The sequence below is a fragment of the Chlamydotis macqueenii genome, chromosome 18, assembly GCF_036417535.1.
Source record: "Chlamydotis macqueenii isolate bChlMac1 chromosome 18, bChlMac1.mat, whole genome shotgun sequence".
NCBI classification, from domain to species: domain Eukaryota; kingdom Metazoa; phylum Chordata; class Aves; order Otidiformes; family Otididae; genus Chlamydotis; species Chlamydotis macqueenii.
Window position 1 is genome coordinate 11404751 of NC_141573.1, and position 12199 is coordinate 11416949.

Sequence of the window (12199 nt, forward strand, 5' to 3'; positions counted from 1 at the left end):
AAAAAAACAACAGCAGCAAAATCTCCCACAAATATCAAGAGTCACATCTGGCAGAATGGGAAACTTCAGACAAAGAAGTCAGCTCTCTGCTTATATATGTGTAATTATTCACAGGGGTATATCTTGATAGAGACATACATATACAAAGACACACCTAGTACAGAGAAGCAATGGTTTTTAGCTACTGCAACTGTGAATCAAGGTCCCAGCAGTGGGTCTTCTCTGAGCAGCCATCTCGAAACAAATCTGTGACACAGAAATCACTTACAAACCTCACCCTGCCACAGCCTCCTGCCCATACAATATAGCCATGGAGTACTAGCAAGTAATGGCTGCCACACAGCACAAGTGCTCTGTGACAGCCAGCACCCCAAGTGCAAAATATGCACCAGCTGCCATTGAGAGCCCAGACAGCAACTGGAGGCACTGGGGCTGGCCAGGCATGGCGGCCAGCGCGGAGAGGCTGCCTCTGTCCTCCCTGCCCCTCAGCCTGGGGCTGTCGGCCCAGCCAGGCCCTGTTGAGCAAGGGGCCATCTCCACCTCCTCAGGGCAGGTCTAGCAAACTGCCACCAACTGTGCCCAGTAAAGCTCTTCCACACCCCCAGCCTCGCCCTAAAGCATTTCACCACCCTCCTCTGCCAATATGAAAGTTTTTCTTCTCTCTTTTTTTTTTTAATACTGCTAAAGCTATAAAACCTAAGAAAACATCGACGCTCTTACTTAGGCAGCACCCCTGCGCTTGACCCACCATCTTAAACACGGGCAGACGGCCGCCGCCATCTTGGGCGAGGCTCTTCCCCTCGCACACAAAGCCCAAGGGACCGCAGCGCGGGCCGGGACGGTGCATTTATCCACTGCCTTGCCCTCACCCAAAATGGCCGCTGACGCCTCCGAGCCTTCTTAAGCCGGGCGTCGCGCCGGCGCGCCCCAGCGGCCGCTCTGCCCGCGCTCTATGGTTGGGGGCGGCGGGGCCGCAGGAAGCGGAGGCGCCCGGGCGGGTCCATTCAAAGCGCGGCCGGGCGGGTGTGCTGCTGCGCGCCCGGGCAGGTACCGCGGGGGGCGGCTGGGGGACCGTGCCGGGGCGGGGGTCTGTCAGGGGGAAGATGGGGCGGGGGTCTGTCAGGGGGAAGATGGGGCGGGGGGCTGGGCCCGGCGAGCAGGAGCCGCCGTGAGCCCCTCGGTCGGCGCTGGGGCTGCCCGCGCTCGGAAATGGGCCCGGGGTGCGGCGCGGCGGGGGCCGCTGCGGGAGAGTCCCAGCTAAAGGTCTCGTGTTATCGGGGCGCGGGGAGGAGGGAAGACCGAGGTTTGTTCTGGTTTTGGCAGCGCGCTGCTGTTCCTTTCCCGAGCTGGAGGCTCGGTGAGGGAGGGAGCGGGCGGTGCCCGGCCGCGCTGGGGGGAGGCAGGTGCAGGGTCGGGAGGGAAGGGAATTCAGCCCAGTGCGTGGTCCTGGCTTGGGTGGTTTCGTGGTGGAGCTTTCAGGGTGCTCGTTCAGAGAGCTTTCGCTAGCTCATCCTCGGTCGAGAGCTCGGGGGGATTCGGTGAATGTTTATTTTGGTGCTGAAGATCAGTTTAATGTCAAACCCAACAAATTAAAGCAAAACTGGCAGCCCCAAAACACCTCTCTTTCTCTCTGTAATCGTAAAACTGCTATAGTGAAACTTTCATGTTCGCTTAAAGGCACATTTATGACTTAGTTTATTAAATGTAACTTTAAGAAGCAGCTCTGGTGCTTTTTATTCCCTGGGGCAGCTATCTCACGAGTAGCTGCCTGTGCGGAAGACAGTGCCGTTCACTTCGTGTGTCCGACGCTGAGCTGGCGCTGGCATCGTTGGACCTCGCTGAATGAATATGGAGGGGGGAGTTATTGAGGTTCACGTTAATGGATTTAACTGGTACATATATGAATAATGTTTTAAGTAGAGTGTATCGTTTTTGTGAAATATGACCAGATTTCTGCAGTGATCTTCATGTATTTGATCACTTCTTGGTGTTTTTTTAGGTTGCAGGCAGGAGAAGGCTTTGTATGTGCAGAAATGCGATCTGATAGATTGAGAGCAACTCGCAGGAGTAATTTGAAAATTTAAATTTGATACTTGACATCCGGAGGAGATGGAGTGTGTCTTACGCATAAGTGGTTTTGTCTCTTTCGGTTTCAGATTCTCTCAGATGTGCTGCTAAGTGATTAAAATCAAAGTCTTATCTGCTTTTTATTGAACTGAAAAGACTTGGCTTTAAAAATGGGGGAAAAAAAATCCCCTGGAGTTTTATATCTAAACTAGCCAGTTGATGCAGAATTGCAGGAGTGTCATGTAGTATCTAAGAACAGCAAGATGACAAAAGGACTAAAAATCTGACACTTTTCTTCTGTAAGAACCTGGATGTGCTTGGGCCTGCTCTCTAAGTATTTTTCATGGTTATTCACAAACTTGTTGAATGTTGGCATTCTTCTGGAAGCCTGCTGGCCCTGTGGGCAGAGGAGTCTGTTTAATGATTAAAGTACCAAATCGATAGAAGGGGTTGGTGTTCATTGTCTTCAACAGTAACAGAGCTGTCTAATCCTCCTGCAGTCCCCAGAAAGCCTCACAGATACTGAGCTTCATCACACCAAACAGAAAAGTAGATATCCTTTTTGGAAATCCCTTTGGGGGAAGTCTGCTAAAAACCCCCTACCTTAAGTGGTGTTACGGTTGTGACACAAAAGAGCAAACCGGGAGATATCCTTGATTAAGGCCAACCGTACCCTGCTAGCAGTACGACACAGTGCTTAGCACATGCTTTCGTTTCCCGTTTACTGGGTTGTGTTCTTCCTGACAACAGCAGGCATCTCTGCCAGTCTGTGCGGGAGAAGCAGCGAGCAGCCTGTCCTTTCCCTGGTGGCAATTCTGCGAAATCAGCTAGGTCCTCATATGCCTCTTGCATTTTGTGCACATCGGTCTTTATGCTTTTGCTGAGTGTTATGATAGGGTTGTTTTTTGCACTGGAGCTCACAATCATGCCAGAACTCAAACAGTTTTGTGCTGTAAATAGTAAAAACTTGTTGAAATTGCCCGCTTGTACTGATTTTAATTAGTACCTGTCTTTTTAATCTGTGCTGTTATTGTCTGTCTGGACTGAAGGCATGGTCTTGTTGAGGAGAGACAAACATGCTTGTTGTTGGAAAATCCTTGTTTTATTCTCGAGTTGGCTGGAAAGATGGGAATGCCATATATGGCATTATGTGACACTGGCACCGCTAGGCCGAGGCGGTAACCCTCGCTGGTCCGTCGTCGGGAATGACAACCGACAGTTGAGAGTGTTTGAGTCAGCAATGGTATTAAATTATTACTTTTTTTTTCCTTTTTTTTTGTCCAGTGAGGTTTCATGAGTCAGACTGGGCTGTTGGGAGTTTCTTCTGAAGATGTACATGTTGGTTGAAAACCGCACAAGTTCCTATCTTCATCTGAAGAGGTCACCTGGCATCCGGTCTTGGTCTCTCTTTGTTGGTAAGACCATAATATTCCTCAGTTTATTTCAGAATTTGCTTTAAGGGAAGGGGGTCACAGAATAAATTCCTAAAAGAACCTCTAACAAGAGATGCCTGTCTTTCAGGTGTTTGGTTTTTTTTTTCAAGAAAAGAAATTGTCATGCTTTGGACTTCTCCTTTAGCCTAGCCACGAAATGAGTCTGAAGTCTCCTCCTCAGCATGGTAGTTTCACTGTGGGACTGATGATTTTTCAGTCTGTCATCTGCAGAACCTCAGAGTCTCATGGACAGAATTTTAAGGGAGTCCTGAATGATCAAGAAAAAGTTTACTATGTGCCGTGTAGCAGTATAAATGTGAGGCTTTTGAAGGGGGTGCATACTTGCACAGGAAAACATCTAGGCTTTCAGAAATGGAAAAATCTGCGGTGGAGCGATGCTGGGGTTACATCTTGCGCGTGGTTGACAGTGAACTCTTAACAGCACTGTGTGTATGAAATAGGAAGTCATACAGGATGTTCTGAAAGGCGTCTGTTTTTGTGCACTACTGAATACACAGAAGGAAAATGGACCAGGACTTCTTAGGACCACACTGAGAGAGCTGGTGGGGAAAACGTGGCGTATCCTGCTTTCCAGCTGGGTAGATCCCATTGCAGTAACTCTGCAACGTTGTCGTTGCTTTCAGTGGTGTCATCTTGTCAAACTGTCCTCGAGGTGGGGTCTTTGCAGTTGCAGCAGCGCTCTGAGGCAAGAGGCACTTTTCCACTGCCTCCTCTTCAGCAGGAGAAAGGAGCTGGCGGCTTTTGACACAACTTTGTTGCAGAAGTTTTCTCTTAGCTCCACAGAGCACTTAGAGGGGAAAAATAACCGTTGTGTTTGTTAGCATGCTCAAAGTTGCGCTGCGCTCGAGAGGAAGTGCGATGTAATGGTTAGAGTGAGAGTCCCTCTGAAGTTCTGTTCCCGGCTCTGGCGAGCCCCTCGCTCTTTAGTGGCTTTGCAGGATGTCAGGGTTTTTATACTGAGTGCAGAGAAAAATAACTGACTCTTTCATATAGTGCTCAATGTTGCTGTCACATTTGTCCCTTTTTTGAAAAGTGATGAACTTGTGAATGTTGGTATGTTTTTCATCAGGGAATTTTACGTGGTTTGAGCTGCTCGTTTGTCCTAACGCTCTCCCCTCTCGTCCTAGGAATAGCCTCCATAGGCTTGGCTGCTGCCTATTACAGTGCAGGTAATGGCCTAGCATTTTCTGAATAATTGTTTGTTTCTGTGGATCTGGTTTTCATGCTGATGACTCCTCTCTGCAGCTTCTCTCTGGCCTTACAAAGGCAGTATGGGTACCTATCACATTTTGTGGCGTGAATATTAAAATCCAACAAGAATTGTTGCCTGTGTATGACTTACTGTGCTTTAATGCGCTAATTCTTACTCAGCCTCCCTTTCAATGTGCAAGAGTATTTTTAATAATGATATTTAGTACTCTGTGGCATTTTGTACTTTCAGTGTGTTTTAGAAATGTGATTAGCTGGTCCTCACAGCTCTCCTGGGAAGCCATACAATGATTGTTTGCCACCATAATGAAATGATTACCTTGCCTTTGATGGAAGTGCTCTGATTCTCTGGAAACTGTTAAATCAGCCCTGGCAGAGATTACTCACAGAGGCACCTTTAGGGAACAGACAGCTACCAGGTATCCTTCCATCTATGGGATTTATCCTGCTGGCTGTCCTGTGATTCTCTTGCTGCATCCTATTAACGTCAAAATTCAAAACGTAATGGTGTGTAGGAATATACTACAAATATAATGAATGTATTTTTATTTTAAGAGCAAAGTCCAGTGAAAGCTGCTTGAGACACCAGCTATATCAGCCTTTTTTTAAGACATTGCAACAAAGTTTTCTGAAACAATACTGAGCACAGTTCTACTCTGCTTTCAGTAAAAGCCTGAGTAGGTACTTTGCTTAGGCTGCTATGTGTAAACAATTCCAGGGCATAAAATGCAAATGTTTGTCAAGAGGGCTGACTGCTTCCTTCTATGAAGCAGCATGTTTGCTTCAGTGAATTTTGATTGTCCCTCACCCTTGTCCTCTGCAGCACAAATATTTGGTGGTGGAGAGCAGGTTGAGAGTTTCGTGGATGTGTTTTGAGATGCCTTTGCCTTTAGGGAAGAGGAAGATGTGTAGTGATGTTACAGCCTTGCCAGTAATACATGTGCTTATAATTCTGCATGGTTTGGAGCCCGATGTAGATGGAGTCTTTGAAAAGTATATGAAGAGTTTCTGTACTCTTGTCCTGGGGGAGAGCTGTAAAATGGCTTGCATTGCAATTAAAGGCAAAATTGTTGCATCAAAGAAACCTTTTTTCCTTTTGTTGCCTTTAAAGGAAGCATGTTGCTTTTAAGACATACTATTTGAATACCAAAGAAGGAAAAAACCAAAATCCTAAATTTGTGCAATTTTTTTACATTGTTCAGACAGCTTGGCATGGAAGCTCTTCTATATGGCTGGGTGTTTCTTTGTGGCAGCACAGAATCTGGACCAGTGGGAGGTAAGATGCTGAACGCAGGAAACGAGGTCGTGCTGGTTTAGAAACAGTTGGCAGATGCTGATTGCAGCAGCCCTGTGCACTTGCTCCGTCCAAACAGACAAGTTATGTTTTTGGTTTTGAGGAAACCCTTTGGGGTTGCTAAACTAGGACCAGAATTAGGGTGATAATTGTACCACTACACAAGCATGAAAACATGAGGCTAAATGTAAGAGTTTTTTAATGGAAGACTTGCCCCAAGCTGTTTTGTGGCCTTTTCTTCCTCTTTCATGTAAGAGGGAGAAAGAATAGCACATTCAGCTGCTACAATATGATTTTGTACTGTTCCAGCTAATGACAGAATGACCATTAGATAGGGTAGCTCTAACCTTCCAGGCCACTCAGCAGTTTTCCACTGGGAAAAGTGGTGTTTGTGAAGCTTGTTTATGGTCTTGTGGATGTTGATTTGTTGGGAGTTGAGCTGAGAACGATAACCCATTACATAGCTTGTCACTTTACTGACCTGAGTTGTTATTGGAATAAGCAACCCACACGTGAGACCTCCTCTTTTCATCAATGGTCAGGGATGTTTTAAATCTGCTGTAAGGCTGGCCCATACAGCACAACGCTGGAATTTTGGAATTCTTATGCTGTAGGCCAAATGTGTACACCAAAAGTGAAAATTACAGGAGATACTCCAGGATAGTGTTCAAGTTTGATGCATGCAAAGGTCTTGTTACATAAGGAGTATGGCAACAGGGGCAATGAAACTTCCTTCTAGAAGTAACACAGGAGATATGGTAAAGTGTCTGTTAAAGCCAAGAGCAAGATTGTGATTTTTCAGTCAAATAATAGAGGAATGTCTAAAATAGCTCTGTGTTTTTCTATGTTACCAAGATTATTTTCCCATATAACTACTTTTATTTTCCTTTGAAGCATAGCTATTGATGGTGTGTTTAAGAAAATATTGATTTTTGTTTTTTCAATTTAACAGGAAGCTGTATTTGATAAGAACAAGGGAACAGTTTGCCTCAAAACATTCAATCTTTACAAAAAAATACTGACCTTCTCAAAAGGAGGCAATGAACAAGGTGAGAAAGCAATATCTTTGGTAGCAAATGTGGTGAGCAGACAGAAGGAATGCATGCGTGCCCATTTAGTAAGCTTCTCTAGAGTTCTGTACTCAAATTCGTCACATCTCTTTCCAGATCCGCTTTGTTCCCAAGCAGCAGATGTAATAACCTGCTTCTCGGGACCCAAATGCTTTTTCAGGTTAGGGTGCTGGGTGCATCTTGTTAGTGATTCTAATCCATTCCTTTCCATAGTGGCCTTAGCCATTCCTTTGGGATGTTTGTGTGCAGGTTTGTGTTTCCCTTGGCCAGCCTACTTTGCAAGTGGGACTGGTGGAAAAAGTTAAATTTTGGATCCAGGAGTTGATTTCTGTAATCTAATGTGGGTTTTGTAGCAGGCAGATCCTTAGCTATCATATGCAAGCAGGCACATTATCCTGCAGATGGATAACGTGCATTTAAACCAGCGTAGAGAGAAGGCTCAGCTTAAGGCAGTGTCATTTCTTCTGAGCTCCCTGTGGGAGTAACAGAAGTTGAAGGACAGTGTGTGACCCGGCTGAGTCACTGTGAGACAGGAGCTCCATTGCAAACTGTGAGACAGGATCCTCTTCAGCGTCAGATTTGTTTATTCTATTTGCTAGTCTAAGTCGAACCAATATGCTTAGAAAACTGACAAAATTTGGGGTGTCCTTAAGCTGAATTGGTTTTTAAACAGTTCACTTTGGAGACAGAAGTTAAGAGCTGTGGAGAGAAGGATGTTTAACATTTGTGAACTTTTTCTTAGGGTATGTTTCTATGTTGGGGAGCTGAGCAGATCTCTTCCTGAGAGGCTGTTTGGTAGTACCTGTTTCAAGTACCGTTAATATGGGGATGCAGAGATCAGCAGATGTTCCGCATGGTTAAATCCTTCAGTATTTGTTCAGTCTCAGTAAACTTAACACCTGTTTACCTACTCTGTACAGAAAAATAATTAAAACTGTCATTAAGTGGGAATCACAAGCAATAAACTAATGGTCCCTGGTTCCTGGGAGGCAGTGTCTCTGTTCATCAGGGCCTATAGCAGCTACTAGGTGCTGTAGTCTCTCCTCGTTTGTTTTGCCTGAGTAGCTCAGCAGTTGTTTGCTGTCGCAGGACTGCCTTGGTTTTATGAGACCAGAGCAACAGTACTCAGGAGCACTGAGTCCCAGTCGTGGGAGTCGCCGGTGGTGCTGCTGGGAGCCGGCTGTGTGCTAACAGGCTGCCGTGGTTTCCATCTCTGTTCACAGTAGTGGCTCTGCTGAACGAGATCCGAGATGTGAACGTGGAAGAGGAGACGGTGCGATATTTTGGGAAGGGTTACCTGGTGGTGCTACGATTTGTCACTGGATTCTCACACCCGCTGACTCAGAGTGCAGTGCTGGGCTGTAGAAGGTGCAGTGGATTTTTTTTTTTTTTAATTTGAACATGTAAGGTGGGAAATGCCAATCACATGGGTCAGTAACTGACAACTGTTGAGCCTCATCTTAGCACCATTTTCATATTTACTGATATGACCTTGTGTTATTCAGTTTAACTGTTTTAAACCCTTTAATGCTTTCAGTTGCAGATATTTGGGTAACACCATCTCTCATCAGGAGACTGATCACACTTAGGTATTTAAGATCCCTTTAGAGCTGTACATCTGCTGCAGTTACCTTCGCTACCTCAGCTGTGCAGTGGCAGAGGGGATTAATTCTATTTTGCAAACATTCAGTCTATTTATCAGTTAACGGATTTATTTTGAACATTGATAATAAGGAATGTTGCAGCAGGGGCTGTGGTGAAAAGGATTGATTTGTTCTGATGTGGAAGTAATGCCTTCACAAATGGGATGGTGTCAGTCATACTCCATGCTGTATGTTGGCTGACCCTTCAAACAGTTCTCAACAGTTAGCGTGCCTGTTCTTGTCTTGTCAACACCACAATTCTGCTAACTCTTACGTTGTTTCTTCCTTTTTTTCCAGTGATGTGGAAGCAGTTGCCAAACTCATTATTAGTTTTCTGGAACTGGACAGAGAAGAGAGCCAAGAAGATCTCTCTCAGAGCAGCGAAACGGAGGCTAGCGATGCAGATGAACCACAGGATAAATACTAACAATCATCATGCGCTGAAGGCAGAGGCTTTGAAACATCTGGAAAGTATACTGATTGTTCTTCAGAACAAAAAACCCCTCACAGTCTTGACCTGGGCATTTCTTTACATGCGCATTTACAATGGGAGGAATCTGTTGTAGGGGAAGTTTTTTAGTGCTAAATGGCTTCAAGATCCATGCTCACAGTATTGCTGTTGTAGAGTCCAAAGCAAATTCTGTTCTGTTTGCTCCTTTGCCTTAGTTCCTGCATGTGGACACTGCTGGCTTTTGAACTTTGTCAACTCATCAAAGTTGTCTAGGAATAGTTATTTATTAATGAAATGGTTTGAAATCATTAATTGCTTTCCCATTAAAGAAGTGGAGATTCAGATGTAAACTTCCACTTCCTGCAAACATCTGCTGCAGGTACAGTGTATGAAATGTAGGAGAGCTGAATTTGTAACTCACAACACAATGCTTTGAGGTTTTTATTGAAATATTATAAATGACTGAATATATTGCTAAATTGGTTTTAAGCAGCTTAATATATGCGACGAGGTGATGCGGGATTGTGGCACTGTTACATTCCCTACTGCTGACCTGCCATTAGATTCCTGTGAAAATCTCAAGTTTGGGTGACTGGAACTGTAAACGTCAGTCTGATCAACTGGTTAACTGTCTTCTCTGGGGCTTGCCAAGGAGCCGTAAATAGTAAACAAAAAATGATCCCATTGATGATCCAGCATCTCTGGGAAGTTCTAGCCTAATCCTGTTCTGCTTAACTTCTGAGCATAGACTACGCCAAGACAGAATAACATTTTCCTAGACATCAATATTTACTATTTTAACTGTGTTTTTAGAAAGGAAGAGAAGCATGTCCGTTATTTTAGGTAGGGAAAAGACTGATGTCAAACAACCCGGCAGTGTAGATTTGTTAGTATTTCCTCACTTGAAACGATACCAAAGTGCTAAATAATAGCTTTTTTAAGATAGCTGGGATAGATTCAATGTTTGACTTGCACCCCTGTTTTACTCCAGGTGTGTGTAGCATCCTCTGTTTTGACCAAGGGTTTCACAGGTGGTTAAAATAATGAGTTTTCCAAGATTTGTTTTAAGTGAAAGCTACCTCTGTTAGTCAACACATTCTGTCTAGAACTAAAACTTCATCATGCCTATATCAGCTTGTCAGTACAAGAAAAAAGTCGTTAAGAGCTGAAAGTTCCTTTGACATGCTAAAAATGCTTGTATTATTTGCTGGGTTTTGCTTAGGAATTGTATGGTGTTAAGACCTGAATTACGAAACACTTACAGGGTTACTTCTAGGAGATCTGAGTGGGGTACGAGGTAACTGTGTGCTCTGCTTTCATATTTGGCCAGCAGCAAATATCTTCTGGCAGCAGTTTCTTCAGGACTTAAAAGAACCTGCATTCTTGTTTCAAAGCCCTCTACCTCTACAGAAGAGAAAGCTGTGAAAATATTTCAGCAGAAGCCACGTCCTGTTGTGTGTTCCAGCTGTGTCTGAAACTAAGCACGCGCTTAGCTGCCCAAAGAACAGATTGCACCAAGGTTTCGCTTCCAGTCATTGAGACCCAGTATGGAGCTGTGGGAAGGAGATGCTCTTGCTCTGTTTGAAAGGGCAGTCTAACAGGGAGACAGCTGTTGATGCAGCTTGGCTGCAGCACAGAAGTGGATCTGTTACTGTTAAATAAGACAAGAAACTGGTGATCACATCAGGTATCAAAGCAGACCTCTGATCACGTGGCTCCCCATCCCCACACTGCATCACTGCGGAAACTGCTGTGTATGAATGTGGGGAAAATTAGGGTGCAGTTAGCTAAATTTGGCCTTTATTCTGAAGCACAGCTGTGAGTAAGAATACTCCTCAAGCCTGTTCAGAGTTCTTCACTTAAATCCACTGTAATATATACCCTGGGTGACACTCACTTTAGAGGACAGTATTTGGAGAACTTTTTTCCCCACTGTGTAGAATGAGAATGTCGAGTGTTCTAAGGACTTCCAGCAGGAAATGCTGAAACGACTGCAGTATGCAATGGTACAACGTAAGCAAAAGGGCTCCACTGGCAGATAACTGCTGCTTTGCAGCAAGGATGTCCAGAGGGAGTGCACGGTGTGGACGTGCATTGCATGCCATACTCTGAGCCCACGGATTGCACCATGGATGAAATGGCCAAAGCTGCCTGCGTTCCATCTTAGCTGTACTGGGTTTCTTCTCTGTTTCCATGAGAGCTAGCATTCTGTGGAAGGTACAAACCACGCTGTGGTTTTCCAGTTAAAAATAATCTTTGGAAAGGTACGTCTGACCCTGCGCTGCATCGTGTGCCCTGCTTCTGCCGAGCTCTTTTGTGCCTCTAGCTTGCTGTACGTTCTTGGTGTGAGTAATGTGTGTAGTTATGGACTATGCAATACCATGATACAAAGACTAAAACAGTGTAAGGAAAATCCAGAATCCCTGGAAAGGGGAGTGGCCTATAGTGTGATATAACAGCTGGAAATACATTCTGTGGAGTAAGTTGCATTTTGAGTTTGTCCAACAATCATCTTTCTAAAGGTGTTCTCCAGTGTCTCCATCAGTTTCCTGCTGATGGCAGAGGGATGGCTGCTGGCATGTGCTGGGTGTGGAGGAGGAATGTTTCACTTGGGACAGCTGATGGAATCCTCTCTTGTACCATCTCTGTTTTGCCTTTGGCAGCTCTGTTGCTGTACAAACTAGGACAGTTTCAAACAAGAACGTGAGTTTTGTAGACTGGGCTGATGCGAAGGAGGACGGAGTAAATTCCTGCCGTGCTGTGGGTTCTGGCTGCGGGCTGTACGCTGGGCACTGCTGGCTTGGAACGTACAACGGGGAGCTGACTGCAATGCTGACCCACGGCGCAGGTACAGAATGGCACAACTTGGCTCTCAGACGCTGTACACGAGTGTGCCACAGGCTGGTGTGTATTTCTCTTGATCTACGTTTTGAGCTTCCTGCCTTCAGAAACTGTTTGTCTTTTGTACGTGGCAGACGCAACCAGATTTTCATGTTTTGCAGTAACTGTGC

At 45.1% G+C, this 12199-nt stretch overlaps 1 protein-coding gene across 1 annotated transcript; it reads left to right on the forward strand.

The window, feature by feature from the left end:
* Positions 1-392: 392 nt before the first annotated feature.
* CYBC1 (cytochrome b-245 chaperone 1) lies at positions 393-10363 on the forward strand. The gene is made up of 7 exons (XM_086762402.1): positions 393-1047; positions 3352-3482; positions 4649-4690; positions 5933-6006; positions 6977-7073; positions 8318-8462; positions 9035-10363. The coding sequence occupies exons 2-7, from the start codon at positions 3398-3400 to the stop codon at positions 9162-9164; spliced, it is 573 nt and encodes a 190-aa protein (XP_086618528.1). The 5' UTR covers positions 393-1047; positions 3352-3397; the 3' UTR covers positions 9165-10363.
* Positions 10364-12199: the final 1836 nt, after the last annotated feature.